The following is a 20383-nucleotide window of genomic DNA, read 5'->3' as shown; positions in this document are numbered from 1 at the left end:
GATGGTTTCCTATGCTCTCAAGTGGGGTAACGCCAAGGCATGTCTAACTGTTTCCCAGAAATCCCCAGTACGGTCAAGCTCCAGTTGCCACAGTAGTAACTTCCTTGATTATATTCCCCTTATCAGCTATCTGCTCTTTCTCATCATGCTTCCCTACTCTCACTACAGATGCGTCCTGGGATTGCCTCCTAAGCAGCTGCCTTGAACTTGAAACCTTGCCTCAGAATCTGTGGAGAAATCCAAACCAAAACGCTTCTACCAGCGGATCTACACAGAGATCCAGTTTCAACCATGCATATGTTAAAAGCACCCTGGGGCATGGTAGAGCAATGAAGGAAAGAAGTCCAGGTCTCTGAGTGATGGCATGAGGAGAGCCACCGCCAATCCAGAACTGCTAGGTGAGAAACAATCTTCTCTCTTCTTTAAGCCACAGAATTGGTGGGGAATCTTTGTTACGGTAGCTGTGGCTTGTGCTAGTTAGGAAACCTGCCCAACATCCATTTCCTCTCTGGTCACGGCATGGCTTTTCTGCTCAGGAACCACTTTCCTACTCCCCTCCCAGATATAGCTGACCTGCTCATGCCACCCCGGCTTCAGGGGAGGCAGGAACATATGGCTCAGGCCTAGGCCCACAAAGCCCCTGTCTCCCAGACCATAGTGAAAGGCTTAGGGGAGGACCCAAGAGCCAAATCAGGCCAATCAGAGACAAGAAGCATCAGCCAAGATCTTTAGCTGAAAGACAAACCCTTCTGCTGCTGTCCAATAGGACAGAAGTCCAGAGCAATGAACCTGCACTTGAGCCTGCCTGGGGAAGAAGTCACCTGTGGGAAAACTAGATATATAAGACAGAGAGAAAGATGAGTGAGAACATTATTTAGGCACCTAGATCCAGCTATCCGTGAAGCTGGACAACCCTAGATTTGTCAGCCAATACATTCGCAACCAAGAATTCTATTTAATAAAAATCTGCTCCAGGGTGCCTGGCTGGCTCAATCAGTGGAGCATAAGCCTCTTGATCCCAGGGTCATGAGTTCAAGCCCCATTTTGGGCATAGAGCTTACTTTAAAAAAAAAAAAAAAAAGTCTCAAAAATAAATAAATAAAACTCTATCCCTAAAGAGAACACCATGTCCGTTAGTTCATAACTCTCTGTGCAAAACAGGCTACGGGCCAGCTGCTAGTCGTTTAGATAATTCCCTTATAGGAATACTCATTTTTGTTGTCACAATTACCCAGATAACTGAGGAAAGCAAATCAAATGCTTTCTAGACTCTCTCCTCTGTATCAAGTGCTAGGAGACACAACGTGATGTCAGCAATTGGCCCGCTGCTGCCAGGGCCAAGCCCTCCATGCCAGCTGTCCCAGGAGGCTTCACCAAGTAGCCACCATGCCATCCCACTCTGCTGCTATGGGTCCCAAGTCCATCCTCAGCCACTGCAGATTCTTGAACGTGGCCATGTAGACCACAGGGTGCTGTGGCCTTGGCCCAAGCACCTGGACCTTTACTCGAGGCAGAGCAGGACCACGTCGACCCTTCAGGATGGCTCTGTGCCACTGAGCACTGCCATTCAGAAAAACCCTGAGGTTTTCTGAGGATGAGGACTGAGGATCCCAAAGCCTGCCCTAGTCTCATGTCTGCCTCTTGTGTAGTCCAAATTGAACCTGGGGAGTTTTCTTTCCTTTCTTAAGGAGGAGGAGAGGGAAAAGGGATTTTGGCCAGATTTAGCTGGCCCTCTCTTCTGGCCACCAATGGATGGCCCCAGCGGCTGCCTCATCTGCTCCTGGGCACTGGGATGCTGACCCCCCCAGGTGTGCTCTGAGAATTGTTCCAGAGAACACTATGCAGACGGCAGTGCCCAGCTGGGTGCCCAACATCATAGGTGCTCAACAGAAGGGTTTATTTCCTCCTTCAGAAAGAAAAAGCTGACCTGCAAGAGAAATGCTAACTCAAGTTATAGGACATGCCACTGAAATTGTCCAGGTCTTGGCAGAATGCCTGGCCCACGGTGTGGGAAAGGAGGGGGCAATGAGAAACCAGGAGAGAGGTGGAAGCAAGCAGAAGAAGGAAAGGAACAGAGGAGGAGGAGGGAGGAAATTGGAAATGGCCCCATCACCCACATGTCCCCCAGACCAAGAAGCAGCCTGGTCCTAACGCAAGATTTCCTTCCACTTCTAGGGTGAAGAGGAGGCTGGGGAACTCAGACCCAGGGCACCAGAGGAAAGCAGCCAAAGGGCCACAGGGTGGGGCAGATGAGCACTCAGTTTGGGCAGCACCTGGGACTGAGGAAAATCTCTCTCTCAGCCACCATGATTCCCCCTGACGGTTTGGGTCCTTCCTGCTATCCCCACCCCCCAATCACAGAAGGACCCTGGAAACCACCTCTCATCCCCATAGGCTGCTGCCTCTCTTTTACCCTATCTTGGGCTCAGGTCTGCTTTATCGTTAACCTCCTGGGCCTCTGGGGCCAGACCTCCCAGGTGAGGAGATGCAGGTGGCCAAAGGTCACAGCACTCAGCAGTCACATGCCCCAAAGGAGACTGCTGTCCCTCCCACAAGAGCACAGTGTGCACCAGGCCGGCGAGCATTCCTCACGCTCCAGCGTTTGCCACTTCTCCACCACTGCCAGACTCAACAAAGGGACAAGTACTTACAGCCAGCAAGTCCCAGCCCCAAAAACCCAGAAGCATCTCCACAGTAACCCCAGGATCTCAAAAAGTGACGAAAGCGTTGGTGAGTGACCTTCCCCGTCCACCCCAGGCATCTCTGCTCATCAGCCTTGAGGCACCTGTTCATCTGCTCTGCTACCCAGGGCTCAAGAGTTGCTTCTTTGAACTCACCCGCCAATACACAAGCATCCACCCCAAACAACCTCAAGCGAATGTCACAAGAAGCCCTAAACAGGGAGCTAGCCCTCAGTGCTCTGTTTTGTTTTTATAAGGGAAGTTCCATGAGAACATTTCATTTATTAAAATAATTCCTTTAAACTCTTTCAGAATAATAAAATTCATTTTCCTTACTTGAGTAGCACTGCAAGTAGAAGTACTTTTATTTCAAGGCACCATAAATGATAGTCTCTCTAAGAACACCTCTGCCTCCACATATGAAAATCCTTTAAAAAAAAAAAAAAGAAAGAAAGAAAGAAAGAAAGAAAAAAGGAAAACATCTCACAGCAATCATGATCAACACAAACTTTTGTTAATGTGACTGTTCAACAGGATGTGGGTTACGGGGGGCCTGGCTCCTCTATGATCATTGACAACCCTCATTAGAACAGATCCCCCAGCTCAGGCCCTGGAAGGACAGGGGAATGAACGAAACCCACATAAGGTGGGGGACATTCCAAACCCAAAACTCCTATCAACGTGCCAGCTCTGGAGTTTCTCCCAGCTCCTCCTCCTCTTCACTTCTCCTCCTCGCTCAGGTTGGCATTCCCCTGGCGTGTGGACATCAGCTTGGTTTGCAAAAGAGCCGCTAGTTTTTTGGATGTCTTTTTGAGAAAGGCGCTGCCCGGGTGGGCACTGTTCACGTGCAGGTACAGGTCCTCCTGGGTGGGCCCCGTGTAGCCACAATCCTCACAGACATAAAGCTTGTCCCGACGTTGTTTGTAGGCGTACTGCTGCTGCACCCCGTGGATCTTCTTCAGGTGCGACTCCAAGGAGCAGCGCTGGGTGAAGGCTTTGTTGCAGATGTCACATTTGTAGGGGCGAATGCCTGCAAGGTTGATGGGCGGACACATCACCAGTTGGTCACCACCAAGCCAGAGCCTCCCAACCATGAAGCCATTTAAAATCATGATGCACAACCCAATAGCAGAAAACCAAATGGCCTGATTCAAAACCGGGCAGAGGAACTAAACAGACCCTCTTCCAAAGAAGGCAGGCAAAGAGCCAACAGGTACATGACAAGGTGCTCAACACCGTTGATCATCAGGAGAATGTGAGTCACAACTGCCATGAAATATCACCTCGCACCTGTTAGAATGATTATCATCAAAGACAAAAGATAGCAAGGGTCCTTGAGGATGTGGGGGAAAGGGAACCCTTGTACACTGGTGGTGGAAATGTAAACTGGCACAGCCATTATGGAAATCAGTATGGAGGTTTCCCAAAAAATTAAGAATAGCACTACCAAGGACGCCTCGGTTGCTCAATGGTTGAGCGTCTGTCTGGCTCAGGTCGTGATCCTGGAGTCCCGAGATCGAGTCCCGCATCCAGCTCCCCGCAGGGAGCCTGCTTCTCCCTCTGCCTAAGTCTCTGCCTCTCTCTCTCTCTCTGTGTCTCTCATGAGTAAATAAATAAAATCTAAAAAAAAAAAAAAAAAAGGAAGAGCACTACCATATGATCAGAAATCCCACGACTAGGATACATATCCAAAGAAAAGGAAAACAGGATCTCAAAGAGACATCTGCACACCTGTGTTCACCGCAGCATTATTCACAACAGCCAAGACATGCACATAATCTAAGTGTCCATCAACAAATGAATGGATAAAGAAGATGTGGTGTATTTATACAATGGAATATTATTCTGCCATGAGAAAGGAAATCCTGCTATTTACATCATCGTGGATGAACAGTGAGGGCATTATATGAAATAAACCTACAGAGAATGATAAATACAGCATGGTACTACCTGTACATGGAAAAGTCAAACCTGTGGCACAGAGTGGATAAACGGTTGTAGGAGGGGTAGGAAAAATAGGGAGGAAAAAATATCCGCACGACCAGGGATTTGACGTGAGGAAAATGATTAAGACAGGAAACAAGGTGTAGACGTCTACAAAGGTTCACAACATCCCCATGAGCAAACATAAAAAGGGATGCCAACCTCGCAAAGAAACACCACCTGGCTTTGGGAGGAAGGGTTTTGGTCTTCCCACTTGTATGCCTTAATGTTTTGGTTTTATAATGGGCAAAGCAAAACTTCTTTTTAGTTTAGTTGTGGTTTTCCGGAAACAGACCCTCTGACAAAGATTCCAGCAGCGCCTATAAGTGAGCGAAGACATGGGGGCTGGGAGAGGAAGGAGCCCTATGAGGTATGGACAGCAAGGCGGTCACTGCTGTGGGCAACCAGAGTCCAGTTCCCCTGGACAAGTTAGGACACTGACCTCTGAGTCATCCTGCCCCTTACAGCTAGGGTACCCCCACCCCCAGCAGCACTGTCAGGGGCCGCCCCTGGGAGGTGCCGATTCTCCCTCCCCGGCTTGTGCCAGCAAGAACACTGTCAGGCAGAGTTGCAGGTGTGGGCAGTCACAACGTCAATGGGTGTGCCCAGAAACGGCAGGAGCCAGGGGCGTGGGCTGGACATGGGTGGCATCTGCCACAGTTATGAAAGCATTTCCAAACGAGATCTCATGCTGGCCTCAGCATCCGGCTAATATTCGTGGGGATTGCCTTCTAGATGGATAGTTCCCATGTGCCATCCACACCAGGGAGCTCAGCCTCATGAAAGCACAGACCTGCCCATTTCACGGAGGGCACTCATTCTGACTCTGAGGTTAGAGTGCCACATAAACTGATGTGTGTAAGGCCTAATGTAGGCTGTAAGGGATGAGTGTCATGCCAGGGGTACCAGGAACAGGTGGGGGTCAGCCACCACCATCAGACCATCTTAGAGCCCAGAGGCCGGCAGAGTCATCCTGCGCAGGAATCACCAAAGCAAAATTTAAGGGCAGGCCAAAAACTCATCAATCAAGTTAGATAATGTTTCAAAAATTGAAACACACGGAAAAAAAAAAATCCCTAAGAACAAGTTATCAAAATCTTAAACAAGGACAAGACCCGACAATATCCTCCTGGAGCTTGCAACGAAAGGAAAGATGTGCACTTCAGGGAGATGTTTACATGTATTTTTTAAGTGGTTATTCTTTATCCCCATCCTGTTCTGATTGTTGAAATAAATATACTGAAAAATTGAAAAGGAGCTGTATTAAAACTTCCATTTAAAAATGTTTAAATATTTTTGTACACAAACATAGGATTTATCATGCTTTTACTATCCTGGCTTTAGTGGAAGCAAACTTATCCTAAGATATTTTCAAAATCTACTTTTTTAGCTCCACAATAATCTGGAGGATTTATCCATGTTGGTGCTTACAGCTGGGTTTCATTCCTTTTCAACAGCACCAGGGTGTTTTGTTGTACTGCTATACCCAAATGCCATCTTTCACAAGCCAGAGATAGACCGACTGCCTTGTACAACCGGGTCCTAACATGTACTCCTCAGACGGATAATCGAACTGCACCACTTGGGAGCTTGTAGTAAATGCAGAGTCCCACCAGGTCCCACCCCAGCCCGAATTGGACGTGGTGCTGTGGTCCTCCAACCCAGGGTGGGGGGGATAGGGGGGCAGGGTGGGTGAGCGTTTGCCAAAACACAGATTCCTGGCCCCAGCCCTGGTGGTTCTCATTCTGGAATGGATAGGGCTGGGACTCCCAGGTTTCTAGCACATTCCCAGGTGATGCAGAGGCTTGCTTGTCCCGGGACCTCTTTGGGAGTCACAGGTCTAAAGACACACCAAATTAGGCATGACCGATACTGAACAGGAAGAAAACAGAACATCTGAATACACCAATTACCAGCAAGGAGATTGAATCAATAAACAAAAAACTCCCAACAAACAAATGTCTGGGACCAGAGGGCTTCACAGGCAAACTCTACCAAGTGAGGCATGAAGACAGCACTTCGGGGGGTCTGCAAGCAGTCCTGGTCCCAATATTTTCTCTCCAAGGTTAAAAGTCCTCACTTTCTTAATGGTGGCTCACGGAATTGGGCAAGAGAGCCCCTCCTGTTCACGAAGTACACAGATGATAAAGGAAGTTGAAATGAAAAAATATCCACTCCCCACCCCCATCCAACCAACTGAACAAACCAAATTGCTTTCATTTTTCATCCAGTCCACATCCAGAAGTACACACATGAAACATATCCCGTAACATTCAGGTGAAAAGTGTGTTGGGTCAATGAAATTCTACTCAAGCAGAATGCAAGTCTATATTATATTCCACACATTCTAGAAAAACTGCCAGAACGTAAGAAATTCTTTTACAAGCCTCGGCATTCGGCACATAATAGGTGCTCAGTAAATAATTTTTAAATGAAGGAATGAATGAATGAACCCCTACCGGCCCTGGCCTGCAGAAAAAGATTCAAGAAACAAATGTAAGGAAGAGGGCTGCTTTGGGTTTCATGCTCAGGCCTGTTAGAGGGCTTTGTATCTCTTCAGGCCTTCTGCGCCATGCCAGCAGCGGGCTCCCCCAATCTCTGGCAGATCAAGCAACAAACCTGATTTCAAACCCACAGCTCATCACAACAGAAATTCACCCAGAGACCAGTTACTCCTTTCAGCAGTTATTGGAAATAACCCACTACTGTCTTAAAACATCAAACTAGGGGGGATCCCTGGGTGGCTCAGCAGTTTAGCACCTGCCTTTGGCCCAGGGCATGATCCTGGAGTCCCGGGATCGAGTCCGGCGTTGGGCTCCTGGCATGGAGCCTGCTTCTCCCTCTGCCTGTGTCTCTGCCTCTCTCTCTCTCTCTCTATCATGAATAAATCAATAAATCTTTTTTTAAAAATAAATCTTTAAAAAAAACAAAAACATCAAACTAGGGACGCCTGGGTGGCTCAGTGGTTGAGCGTCTGCCTTGGGCCCAGGTCGTGATCCCAGGGTCCTGGGATGAGTCCCGCATCAAGCTTCCTGCAGGGAGCCTGCTTCTCCTTCTGCCTGTGTCTCTGCCTCTCTGTGTGTGTCTCTCGTGAGTAAATAAATAAAATCTTTAAAAACAAAACAAAAAAAACCATCAAACTAAACATGTGAGAGTGGCACATTTACACACACACCCCCAACCGCCGCCGCCGCAAACTCCCAGGCCCCAGGGAAGATGAGGCTTCCAGTCCTGCTCTAGGAGACCCCACCCCCTTGGGGACACAAAAAGGTCATGGGAAGTGACTGTGGACCAGGACTCTGCTGGATCCCTGCCCCCTGGCAGAGGCGAGCATGCCAGGAGCACACCTGCTTCTCCTGCATCAACAGGTCAGCTGAGCACCTTCCACGGGCAGAGCACCCAGCAAGGCCCAGACAGCAAAGGCTAGAGATTCCAGAGCCTTGCATCGTCCAGACAATAGCTTGAGGATGACTGCTGCAGGATGGCTTTTCTCAGGGAGGGTGGGATGTGAGCCTGGCTGGGTGGATAGGGGACTTGCAGACACCAAGACGTATGGAAGAGAGCAGGCACCAAAAGTTCCAGTTGGGGCAATTCTGGCTTTGGCACACCTGCTTCACCTCCCCTCTCTGGAAATACTACATTCATCCCTCGCTCACTGGTGCAAACAGACGCTGTCATGCAGCAGCCTCCAGGGTGATCCTTTCTGGGCTTGAAAACAAACCCCTTCCTCCTGCAGCACCCATCCCCCCATGAACTCGGGGGTGGGTGGGAGACAAAGGTGGCCAGAGAGAATGCCTGGGCAAAGAGGACAGACGCCAAGGCCTCCCCAACTTTGGAGTCTCACCCACCTTAGTGCTCTGGAGGAAAGGCCAACCTTGCTCAGCCTGCAGTGGGATACCAGGAACGGGAAAACATCAAGCCCACACCAACCATCAGTAACCTACAGACACCCACACAGCAGGAGGCCTCTGAAAACCCACACATCACACATCAGCTACTTGTTCCATGAGCACTGGATAGATATGGCTGAACCCCTCCAAACCTCAGCGTCTCTCCTGAGTAAATAAATAAATGGGGATAACATTCATACCCCCTTGTTAGGTTGCTCTGAGGATTAATGGACCCATCACCTGCAAAGGGCCCAGCACATATTAAGCACCCAGTGGAATAGAGCTCTGAGAGTTTACAGGACACAAATACGTCCTATTCATAAACTGGTTGGTGGGGACATACATAGTATTTGTCTTTACGTAGGATCTGTACATACACTTGTATTTGCATGCACTTTGGGGTATGTTGCTTATTTCACATTGAAAGAAAAAGGGGATCATTGTTTTCAATGTAGTCATTAGGTGTCTGGCGGGAAGAAGGGTGGAGAGACCTCCTTCGCCAGCAACCCTTTTGAACATTGTACCCTATGTGCTCTGACCTCATCCAAAAAATACTGCATTGGGTTATCCAAAAGCGTTTCTTCTCCTCAAATTGTCTTTCCTATTACCAAAATCAAGCTTCAAATCACACACCTCCAAAGAAAATTCTTTGCTACTGGTGCTTTCTGCTTGCTTTCCATGCCTTAGCTAAGTGCTCTATTATTGATACAAACATGAACTTTAGCAAGAAGCTCCTTGTGGGAGTGAGTATTTAGGGCAGCCTCCTTGGGAGGCAATGTGGCCATGCCCATCAAAGACTGTTGTTTGTCTACCCTCTGGCCCACTTTAGGGAAATTATCTACAGAAAGACTCACACAGGTAGACAAAAGATGTATAAGAATATTCATGGCAGTCTGACATTTTAAAAAGGGAGGGAGGGAGGGAGGGAGGGAGGGAGGGAGGGAGGGAGGGAGGGAGGGAGGGAGGGAGGGAGGGGAGGGGAGGGGAGGGAGGAAAGAAAAGTCTGAGAATGGAAACAAGTTGCTTAGTTGGGACAAGGGGAAATGATGGTGCCTCCACATTTGAAATTGTCATAATCTCGTATTAAAAAATGCTCTGACAATTATTTAAGAGGTGTGTCTACCCGTGCAGATATAATACAGTGTCCAAGATATATATGACATGAAAAAAGCAGTGTGTATTAACAACTTCTGGGGGAAAACTTAAATGGTGGTTTGCTTTCAGTGTGGAACTGGGGCTTGGCAGGGGAGGAAGGCTTACTTCTTTTCCCTTTCATATTACTTTTTTAGCTAAAAGGGAAGCCAGAATGAAATAGAGCAGGGACAGCCTGATGAGTGAAGGAGGTGATCCCACCACACAACCCTTCCCTAGGGGTGGAGTTTACTTTCTTTTTTTCCTGCCATCTGCCCCACTCCAAAATTCTCCCAATCTGCATTTCCCCCCTTCCCCCCTACCAGTCAATCCTACCTGGTGGCTCCAAACAAAGACACCATTGTTTCCTCTTCTTCAATCAAGATGGGATTTGTTTGCCTTCCTGGCCCTCTCAATGTGGCCGATGGAAGATCAGGCCAGAGGGCGTCTCAGGGGTGGGGCAGATACTAACTTCAGCTTTGACCCGCGCCCCCTCCCCACTTCCCGGCCCTCGAATCTACATTCCTCAGCTTCTCTCTCTGGAGCCTAGAAGCTAGCACAGGTATGGCAGGCGCCTTGAACGGGCTTCTTTATTCCAGAGTCATAAAGTTATGACTAACGTGGGTGCTACCTCATGGCACAACCCCATAAAGTCTGAGCTGGGGACCCCACAGGTGTGTGTGCCCTTTACAGCTCTCCCCCTAAGAAACAAATCATTTCCTTCCATGGGTGGCCAATCCTAGGATGCATCCTGGTTGGTTCAACCTAAACATTTAAACAAATCCAAAAGAACTGCCTCTAAAAAAACAGGCCCATGATGTTTTTCCCGGGCAGCAAACTGAATATCCATTTGTTTCTTTAAAGCTCATGGCCCCCTCTCTCTATTTTTTTTAAATATTTTATTTATTTATTTATGAAAGAGGCAGAGACACAGGCAGAGGGAGAAGCAGGCTCCCCACAGGGATCCCGAAGTGGAACTCGATCCCAGGACCCTGGGATAACGTCCTGAGCCCAAGGCAGTTAGTTCCTCAACCACTGAGCCAGCCAGGCATCCCCGCCTCTCTCTATTTTTTTTTTTTTTTTTTTTGCCTCTCTCTATTTTGACCATAATCTCCCACACTAGCCTTAGTGGACCTGTCAATCCCACTCAAATACAGCAGTTTCCTCCACTATGTGTGTGGTGGCTGCTGCCAGTCCCTTTGCAGACCCTGTTTCTGAGGCACTTCATTCTGCATCTACCGTGTGTGTTGCTAACAGTTCCCGGCTGTCCCCTTCTCCAAGGAATGAGCACGGGCAACTGACCTCCCGGCCCAGGGGAGTGGCTTCCCTCAGCCAATATCTGATGGCATCGAAATGTCCCCCACTTGCCTATAGTGCCATTCACACTAGAGAACCCCCAGGGGACCAGACTAAGGCCACATCTCTGCTCACCCCCTGCCCCTGCTCTATCCTGCTCCCCTCCCCCACCCCATTCACAGGTTTCCTCTGACAGCCCTCCCCCAAGAAATCATTTTATAAGAATCACCAGCTCGGAAGCTGCTTCTAGGGAACCCGATCCAAGACAGTCTGGATTGAAAAAAGCCCCTTGTTTGCTCGCTGATCTATTTTCACAAATCATTAAGTGTTTTTGGTGCATCAGTTTCTGTTTTCCAACCTTGAATCAGATGTCATTTGACTAACATCTCCTCTCCCCATCTCTCTCTCTCTCTCTCTCTCTCTCACACACACACACACAAACACACACCCTCTGAGTTACTTTTTTCCGTGAAGTCATCCAAAAAAAAAAATCTTAATCTTTTCTTTCATCCACTTGGATATTAAGGTAAGACATTTACAGGCTCTGGTTTCCCTGGGTCTCTTTCAAGAGATCTCCTGGTATTCTGAGTCTTTCCTTAGATGCCCTGTCCCTCTCAGCACAGGACAGGAGATGTGGGGGAGGAGAGCTTCATCCTGGCTCTCTGTGCCACTCACTTTGCCCACTGCATGGATACTGATCTCAGGTCAGGCTTTCAATCAGTCATGACTGGTCTAATCAGACTGTAAACAAACATAGCCTTCACTCAACTGTGTCTACCGTATTTGTGTTCACACATCTTTGCTTCTGCTCTAAATACATTTACTTGTTATCGTCAATAGCAAAAAATCCAACCTTCATAGCTTAATCAAGACCCAATTCGCAGAATTCTGGTAAGATCTTTGGAACCAGTGAGGTTGTTTGCACAAACTTTAAAAATGTTGAGAATCCCAAATTTTTGACCTTTTAACTGATTAACTGTTTTGTGTAGAGCTCCCCAGGATGCTGTGGTGGGTCCTCCAGCTGCTGGCATGACCACACCCCCAGAGCCAGGACTCCTTTTTCAGTTTGCTGAAGTAAGCCCTTTGCTCCTCATTTTGGTCCCTTATTACCTGGAGGCACATCTCCAGCAGCAAATAAGCCCAGGGCAGGAAAAACAGGTTCAAGATATTTCTGTAATTCTACTTGTTGATCACTTTAAAAGTCAAAACTATGATTGAAAAATTTTTAAATCGTTATCTCTAGATTCGATCTCTTTTTTTCTCTAGATTCGATCTTACAGGCTATGCTATCCAACAGAAATTAAAATGCAAGCCATTTTGTAATCTCACAATGCCCAATAGCCTTATTAAAATAAGTAAAAAGCGGAGCACCTGGGTGGCTCAGCTGGTTAAGTATCCGACTTTTGATTTTGACTCAGGTCATGATCTCGGGGTCCAAGCCCCGCATCGGGACTTCAAGGTGGGTGTAGAACCTGCTTAAGATTCTCCCTCTGCCTCTGCCCCTCCCTCCCCACTCCTCACCCCCTTTATGCATGCATTTTCTCTCTCTAAAAAGAGGTAAAAAGAAGGACTCCTGGGTGGCTCAGCAGTTGAGCATCTGCCTTTGGCTCAGGGCGTATCCTGGGATCAAGTCCCCCCCCTTCTGCTTCTCCCTCTCTCTCTCTCTCTGTCTCTTATGAATACATAAGTAAAATCTTTTTTAAAACAGTTAAGTAAGGGATCCCTGGGTGGCGCAGCGGTTTGGCACCTGCCTTTGGCCCAGGGCGGGATCCTGGAGACCCGGGATCAAATCCCACGTCGGGCTCCCGGTGCATGGAGCCTGCTTCTCCCTCTGCCTGTGTCTCTGCCTCTCTCTCTCTCTGTGTGTGTGTGTGTGTGTGTGTGTGACTATCATAAATAAATTAAAAAAAAAAAAAGTTAAGTAAAAAGAAAACAGATGCAATTTTAATGATATATTTTGTTTAACCCACCGTATTCAAAATATTAGCATTCCAGCGTGGAATCAACATTAAATACTGAGGTGTTTTACATTCTTAATTTGCATTCAATCTTCAAAATCTGGTGTCGGTTTTACGCGTAACAGCACATCTCGGCCAGACCAGCCGCAGGTTGGGGACTTGGAGGCTACCTGTGGCCGGGGCCTGCTGTGGCTGGGATGGCTGCATTTTCCCCCTCTTAGATGCCCCCCTTCATGGGTAAACTGTGGAAAACACTAGGTGGAAGACATTATGATTCATCAACTTCAGTAACTTTCAACCGCTCTATGAGTCACTAGGAATGTCACCTTTGAGGAGAAAGAGATGGAGGAGCTCAGTCAGGAGTCTGAGTCTTCCTCGCTCACTGAATGGGTATGTTGGCGCCACCAAACATGCACACTTGGGCTTCTGTGCAACCTGCTCACTGCCAGGCTGCAGTGCGAAGTCTGTGCCACGCCTGAGTGTCCCCTCACCTCACATTCTTGCAGAGCAAGTAAGCTTCTAGTAACTGGAATGGGGCGGGCTGGTGAGCCCCCAGCCTCAGGGAGAAAACTGAGTGAGGAAGACACTGGGAGGTGAAGGGGACAGAGAAGGGGACTGACAAAATGGAAAACCGTGAACTCCAGCACGGAGCTGGTCTGGTTCTCAACTCCACCACCTATGGTTATTTGACCACCCTGAGCCTGGTCTCCTTATCTGTGAGGTGGGGCTTGTGAACTCCTTGGGGTTGAGATAGCAGGATAAATGCTGAGGGCCTGGCATGAAGGCAAGTGACTACTCACAGCTTGCTGCCATCTGAAGAAGCTGTGTCACCCTCTGCAGAGACTCCCAGTCTCTGCCAAGCCATCTCCCTCACTTGCTCACTCCCCAGCCTTCCACTGGGTCACCTCAGTTCCAGGAAAGTCAGTGGCTTCCTGCATCTCGCTGCTGGAGGGAAGAGCTGCCTAGGAAATGAGGCCCCAGGATGGATGCCCATCAAGGAGGGATGGGAGTTGCTGGATAAATACCCCAGCTTCTTCATCCCTGGAGCAATTCTCTGGTGCATTCTATGTGGTTCTCCAGGGCATCCCCAGTGGGGTTGAGCCCCAGTTACTCACAGTGATAACCTGCTCATTAGCTTGCTCCTATTGGCTGTCTCCCCCTTCCCCCCTCCCCTCTGTAACCCCTCACAGGGCCTCCTGAGATCACCTCCCAAATAAACTGCTTACAATCAAATCCTTAGGTCAGGGTCTGCAACCCAAACTCAGACACTTGGCATTTGCGAGGCCCTTCCTCCTTCTGTCTAGCTGTGGAGATCTGGCTCATCCTTTAAGACCGGCCAAAAGGACACCTCCAAGAAGTCTCCCTGGAGCCCTGGCAGAAACAATGCACCTGCCAGGCCCCCCACAGGCTTGGGCTACTTTTTCTTGCTTAACACCTCTGCAGTTTTTTCTCCTGTGACAGTCGGATGTCTGAGTTATTTCACCCCATGCCAGCTGAGCTCTCCATGAGCACAGAGGGGAATCCTAGGGCCTGTCACATAGCAGGGTCTCAGGAAACCTCTGCTAATTATTTGAACGTTTACTACTAATGATAGTTAATATTTACTAAGTGCTTATGATGTATGAAGCACTTTATATGCAATTATTATCCTGAAACCACACAACCATTATTTTCGGATCGGTACTAAACCTATGCCCACTTTAGAAATGGACAAACTAAAAAATAAATAAATAAATAAAATTTAAAAAAAAGAAATGGACAAACTAAGATACCCGCCCCCCAAAAAAAAGATTTAAAAAATTGAGACAAGGTTGCACAATCAGCTAGCTCTGATCTGTAGTTTTAAAGCACAGTGCAACTGACTCAACCTGCAAACTCTTCTCAGAGAAGCAGTCAGTCCCTGATATTTCCATTAACAGTCAACTCAGTCACAGATGAGGCAACCCCTTGGGCTCAGTGCTTTACTCCAATCAGCCGGCAATGACCCCTGAGCCCACTTCACTTTGTCTTAAAGGTCAGGGTCAGGGGGTAATCACTGCGCCCACCAGGCAAAGAGTTTCAGGAGAAGCAGGCCACGTCCTCAAGAACATCTTCAGACAGAGATGGAAAGCCAAGAAACACTCCAGGACAGCCAGTGACAGATGACTGAGTGAGGAGTCCCCAACTTCCTCCAGCCCCTTGGGTCGGCTGTCTTCGAGCCCAGCCACTTGATGGGTCCACTGATAGCCTTGGACCTTCCACCACATACAGGACTCCCCACATCCTACAGAACGCTCCACCTGCCCCCCTCAGGATGCTCTACCACCCACAGGACCCCTGGCCCACCACTAAGTATTCTCCTTGTGCCACCCTAAGGAGCTAGCCTGGCCACACAGAGATCAAACTTTTACGGATTCCCTGGTGCTAGGGACTAATAAAGAAGCTTTACAGCCAGACCCAGAAGAGTACACACTATATGATTCCATTTCTACCATGCTCAAAACCAGACAGTCATCCATGCTGTTACAAGTCACACTAGTGGTGCCTCTTGGAGGAAAGGTGACAGCGACAGAGGGAGAAGCCGTGACTTCTGGGGGCTGGAAGTATGGCAGTCCCCCTTATCAGTGGCTTTGTTTTCAGCGATTTCAGTTATCCATGGTCAACCGCAGCCCAGAAGCAGATGATCCTCCTTCTAACATACCATTAGAAGGTCAGTAGCCTAGCATTACATCACAATGTCTGCGTCACTCACCCCGCTTCATCTCATCTTGCAGGCATTTTATCACCTCACATCATCACAAGAAGAAGGGGGAGTTTGGTATAATAAGATATTTTGAGAAAGAGAGACCACATTCACTTAACTTTTATTACAGTATACTGCTATAATTGTTCTATTTTATTACCAGTTATTGTTGTTCATCGCTTGCTATGCCTAATATGTAAATTAAACTTGATCATAGGTGTGTGTATATATATACGAATATATATATACGAAAAAGCATAGAATATATAGGGTTTGGCACTACCTGGGTTTTCAGACATCCACCGAAGTCTTGGAATGTATCCCCGTGGATAAGGGGGACTGCTGTATTCTGTTTCTGGATCTCAGTGCTAGTTACGTGGGTGTGTTCATTTTGTAAAAATTCCTAAACTTGTCAAACTGTACATTTATGATCTGTGTGCTCCTCTGGCTGCATGCTACATTTAAATGAAAAATCCACTTGAGAAAAGGTTTCTTAAAAGGAAAAAGAAACTCTTGGGTGTGCCAGCCCACTCTCTCAGGTGGATGACACTCTGGCCTGGGAAACAGCTCCTGGCCAGCACAAAACAGTGTGATAAGAGCTATAAAAGAAATCTGAATACGGAGGATCAGAGAGGGGGGCCCTGTGTGAGAATTAAAGAACAGGGAACTCCATCTGGAGGGAGGAGTGGACACTTTCCTATCCCAAGATGCCAAAGGAAACCCCAAACTCTGAAAGGGTTTGAGGATCAGGAGACTATAGATAATAAATGCTATGGGACTATCGGGAGAATGGGTCATGACCAGGACGGGGTTGAATGGTTAGGAAGGGATGGGTTTATTTTATTTTTTTTTTTTTTCAGCCCCAGTCACATCCCTCCACTCACCAGCGTCCTGGTTTGGACCATGGCTCACTGGGCTCCACACAGGCCTGACCTTTACAAAGCCAGGTGCGGCCCTCTGGCCTCCCTCCCATCCCCAGCCTGACGAGACATCCTCTCCTCTCAAAGGGTCCTTAAAGCAGGGGTCTGGAGGCACAGGGAGGGACAACAGGCCACTCATAGCAGCTCTCAGCCAGGGATGCACAACACACTTGCCCAAGGACTTCCAGAAAGCCCTCTGCAGACAGACCTACAGAGGGACTGTTTTCAGGAAAGAGACCTCCTCCCGGTCAATCCCACTGTGCCAAAAGCTCATATACATGCATGGTGCACTCAATTCCCATAAAGGGTCTCTTTACAGACAAATCAGAAAAAGCGTTTGGTGCCAGGCTCCACATTCCCAGGCAGAAGCCCGGGGTAGGTGTGCCTGCCGAGCGCACGTAGTAGCAACCGCATCCCCGGCAGCTGAGGCATGTTTGGCTACAAACCATTCTTAGTGCCCACTGTTCTGAGCACTGAGCGTAGAAATAGCCACTTCCTCTTTGCCCTGACATCCCAGGTGCAGCAAAGCAGCTGTATCTGTGGTGCTAGTAGAAGGGATGGGTTTAAATGAGACAAAATGGGATAGGATAGGATGGGACAGGACAGGACGGGGATTTGAAGATGCAACTCAGATTGTAAGGAGCTTTACATGAAGCCCATCAAGATGAGGAGTCTGGATTTCATCTCGCCCAGAGTTGGAGATTTTCAGCAAGGAAATGGCATCCTTAGAATTATCCTCCAAAGAGCCCTCTTTTCAAGTGGGCCTCAAAGGAGAGCCTTTGAGGAACTGTGGACCTCAAAGGGCAGCCTAGAGGCCAGATGTTTCCAAATGACAGCTAAAGAGGCCTTAACTAGTCAGAGGGCTGGGAGAGAGATCAATGGGCACCTCTAGGATTCTCTGTGAACTGAGCTGGTAAGGACCCAGATCCACGCTTTGTAAGTCAGGAAACTGAGCAAGGAATGAAGGGAGGAAGACACTTGCCAGCCTCACATACGAGCCGAACATTTCCTTCTCTTTTTGAGCTCTTAGGAAATCATTCTGAGACAGGCTTGCATCCCAACAAAGGGGCAGAAGACACCACCAGTGGCATGAGAACCCACACTAGCAGTCAGTTGGATGAGGGCTGAGCTATGCCCCCAGCCTTGCGTCCAACTTCACAAATCCTCAGAACACTCCCAGCCAGTGATCTGTCTTGAGTGGTCCTAGAACTTGGACCATTACCACATCTTACAGAGGTGAAAACTGTCAGAAAAGAGGCTTGCCGGGCACAAGGTGACTCAGCTGGTGCTGACACAACCAGGAGGTGAGCCCAGAGGTGCTGGCCTCAAATGCCCCCAGCCTTCAATCTTTCCTGAAATTCGATACCGCCCCATGCTCTCCATCTGGTTCTTTGGTGGTGAAGGAGCAGGAACTCCATTGGCCAGGAGGACAAAAGCAACCGCGGAGTACACGCCCCCTTCCTCACCTGTATGCGTGCGGACGTGCCTCTTCAGGTCAAAGGTGTCATTGAAGCCCTTGCCACAGAAGGTGCACAGGTGCCTCTTCACCTGGTTGTGGCACTTGAGGTGGCGGTTGAGCATGCGCTGCAGGCGGAAGCCCTTGCCGCACAGCTCACAGTTGTGGGCCGCTGGGTCGCTGCACGTGCCTGTGGTGAACTGGGACAGGGAGAGAGAGAGGGTGAGGGTCCTGGTGCAGAGTGAGCACACCAGGTGGGCTCAGCCTGGGAGTGCACCTCCCTATGTCTCCAGGCTTGCCCAGCCTGGGGTTCCTGACTCCTAACACTTCCCAGAGGGTCTTCTTGGCTTTGGGGAAGGCGAGAGAAACAACCGGCAGCTTTCCCCAGCATTGATTCTCCCCTTCTTCCTCAGAATAGACTTCTGATTTCTGGGTCCAACAGCCCCCAGCTAAATGTCTACACTTGCCAGCCTGACAGCAAGTCCCTAATGAAATATACTCCTTCCATGGGGGAAGGTGGTGCCCTCATTCTCCTTTACTCCTTCCTGCTGGCTAGAGCTCCAGCAGCCAGCCTGGACGACTGAGAGGAGGCAGGGCTGAGGAGGAAGAGCAGAAAGGAGTCCAGGTCCTGGAGACGTCGGGGAGCCTATCCTACAGAGTCCCCAAAGACAGACACAGTCAATTCCCTCCTCCCTGCCTGCATGCTGCTCCATCCATCAAGAGATGGAAACCATTTCCTCTCCCCTGGGATCTGGGCAGGGCCTGTGTAAATTCTAGGTCTTAAGAGACTTAGCAGCTGGGGCACCCGGGTGGCTTAGTCAGTGGAGCATCCGACTTGATCTCAGTTCAGGTCATGATCTCAGGGTTGTGAGATTGAGACGGCTCCTTGTGGCCCCCTGCTGAGCAAACATGGGGCCTCCTTGGGATTCTCTCTCCTTCTCTCTCTGCCCCCTCCCCCAGCTCATGCACATTCTGCTCTCTCTGTAAAACCAAAACCAACACAAAAAAGACTTTAAAGTTTCCACACATTCCCTCTTGGAAGCCAGCTGCCATGTAAGGCATCCGATGCTTCGAGGAAGTCCAAGCAGCCATGTGGAGGGCAAGGCCACTCAGAGAGGCACTGAGGAGCCAGCTAAAACCTAGCCCATGGCTGCCAGCCCCTAAGTGGCTCCGGCCACTCCTCCCAGGGTAGAACTGCCTTGCCGGGCCATGCTTCAGCTTCTAACCCACCGGAGTATGAACAAACAAAATGATCATTTTGGAAAGAGCCTTGGTCAGCATCCCACAGCTTCCAAACCCCAGGCCCTGGGCTTCTGGTCCCATGTTCCCTCGACCATGTTAGCGGCCTCTAAGGAAGAAAAAGGAATCTATAAGTAAGTGGTGAAAACACCAGATCTTATATATTCATCAAAGGTTTCCAAGCTACCAAATCAAATCCTTTAGAAGCTTGATCCAATTGCTCTGCTATTTACAAAAGGGCCTAATAACCTTATTTTCATACACACATCATTAACAGAAAGAGTTGGTCATTGCCTGCCTCAACACCTCCATCACCACCAACACCCTTCTGCTTCCCTTCCCCCTCAGTATTCCCCCCCCACTAAGACCCAGCTCAACTGTTCCCTCCCTGATGCAGCTTCTCCAACTACTGCAGCTTCTTGCCCAAACTGTTGTCTGTATCCCTCAGATGAGGGCCCTCAAACCCTGGTGTGTGCATGAATTCCCTGGGGGTCTTGTTAAAATGCAGGTTCTGATTCAGGAGGTGTGCTGGAGTCTAGATGCTGTGTCTCTAACCAGCTCCCAGGAGGGGCCACTATGGCATGGATGGTACTGAAGACGTGAGGCTCAAGTACTGGCCCACACACAGTTTGGTACTTTATTCCACTCGTTCCAGAGGGTTCCATCATGCACAGATGTTTCCTCAGCATTCTTCTTGTTTCCTCAACTAAATGCCTTTTGCAGAAGTTAGCAAGTGTTTGTGCACATTCCTGCTCCCCATGCCCCAAGCTCAGACTTGGGCTGGTGCATAAAAGAACGTTGATGGGCAGTGGCTCACAAGTGGCAAAATACAAAGAGACTCAGGGAAGGCAAAAGACCCCAGAACACAGTTACTCAGTCGGCCTCTTCATCTGCATGGAGCTTAACGTGTCTCAGGTGGCATATGGAGTGCCCAATCGGCAGCAGGCCCTGTGCTCAGAGCTGGAGGCAGTACAGTCACGAGGATGACTTGTCCCCAAGACACTGCCAGTCTATTGGGGTAGCAGACTGGTCAAAAGGCCACCGACATCTGGACAATGGACAACTCAGAGAGGGACCTACTGCACATGTAGAGGGTGTGAGGGCAGG

At 48.9% G+C, this 20383-nt stretch overlaps 1 protein-coding gene and 1 non-coding gene across 4 annotated transcripts in view; both read right to left on the bottom strand.

Annotated features, from left to right (window-relative positions):
* Positions 1–3017: 3017 nt before the first annotated feature.
* The window catches only part of OVOL2 (ovo like zinc finger 2), a 31021-nt gene continuing 13655 nt past the window's right edge, over positions 3018–20383 (bottom strand). For 2 of the 3 annotated variants that reach the window (XM_038571523.1, XM_038571522.1), the window contains 2 exons: positions 18048–18237; positions 3018–3711 (listed from right to left, as the gene is read on the bottom strand). In XM_038571523.1, coding sequence (XP_038427451.1) covers positions 3401–3711; positions 18048–18237 — 501 coding nt within the window. In that variant the 3' untranslated portion in view covers positions 3018–3400. Of the gene's footprint in view, positions 3712–18047; positions 18238–19267; positions 19539–20383 lie in introns of those variants that run through there. The other variant, XM_038571524.1, reaches the window with a different exon arrangement.
* LOC119865803 lies at positions 17010–17141 on the bottom strand. Its single transcript, XR_005378157.1, has one exon. It is a non-coding gene; the product is annotated as a small nucleolar RNA SNORA43 (small nucleolar RNA).

The sequence above is a fragment of the Canis lupus genome, chromosome 24 (genome assembly GCF_011100685.1).
Source record: "Canis lupus familiaris isolate Mischka breed German Shepherd chromosome 24, alternate assembly UU_Cfam_GSD_1.0, whole genome shotgun sequence".
NCBI lineage: Eukaryota > Metazoa > Chordata > Mammalia > Carnivora > Canidae > Canis > Canis lupus.
Note: the sequence above shows the minus strand (reverse complement) of the source record. Positions and strands in the feature narration are given on the sequence as shown.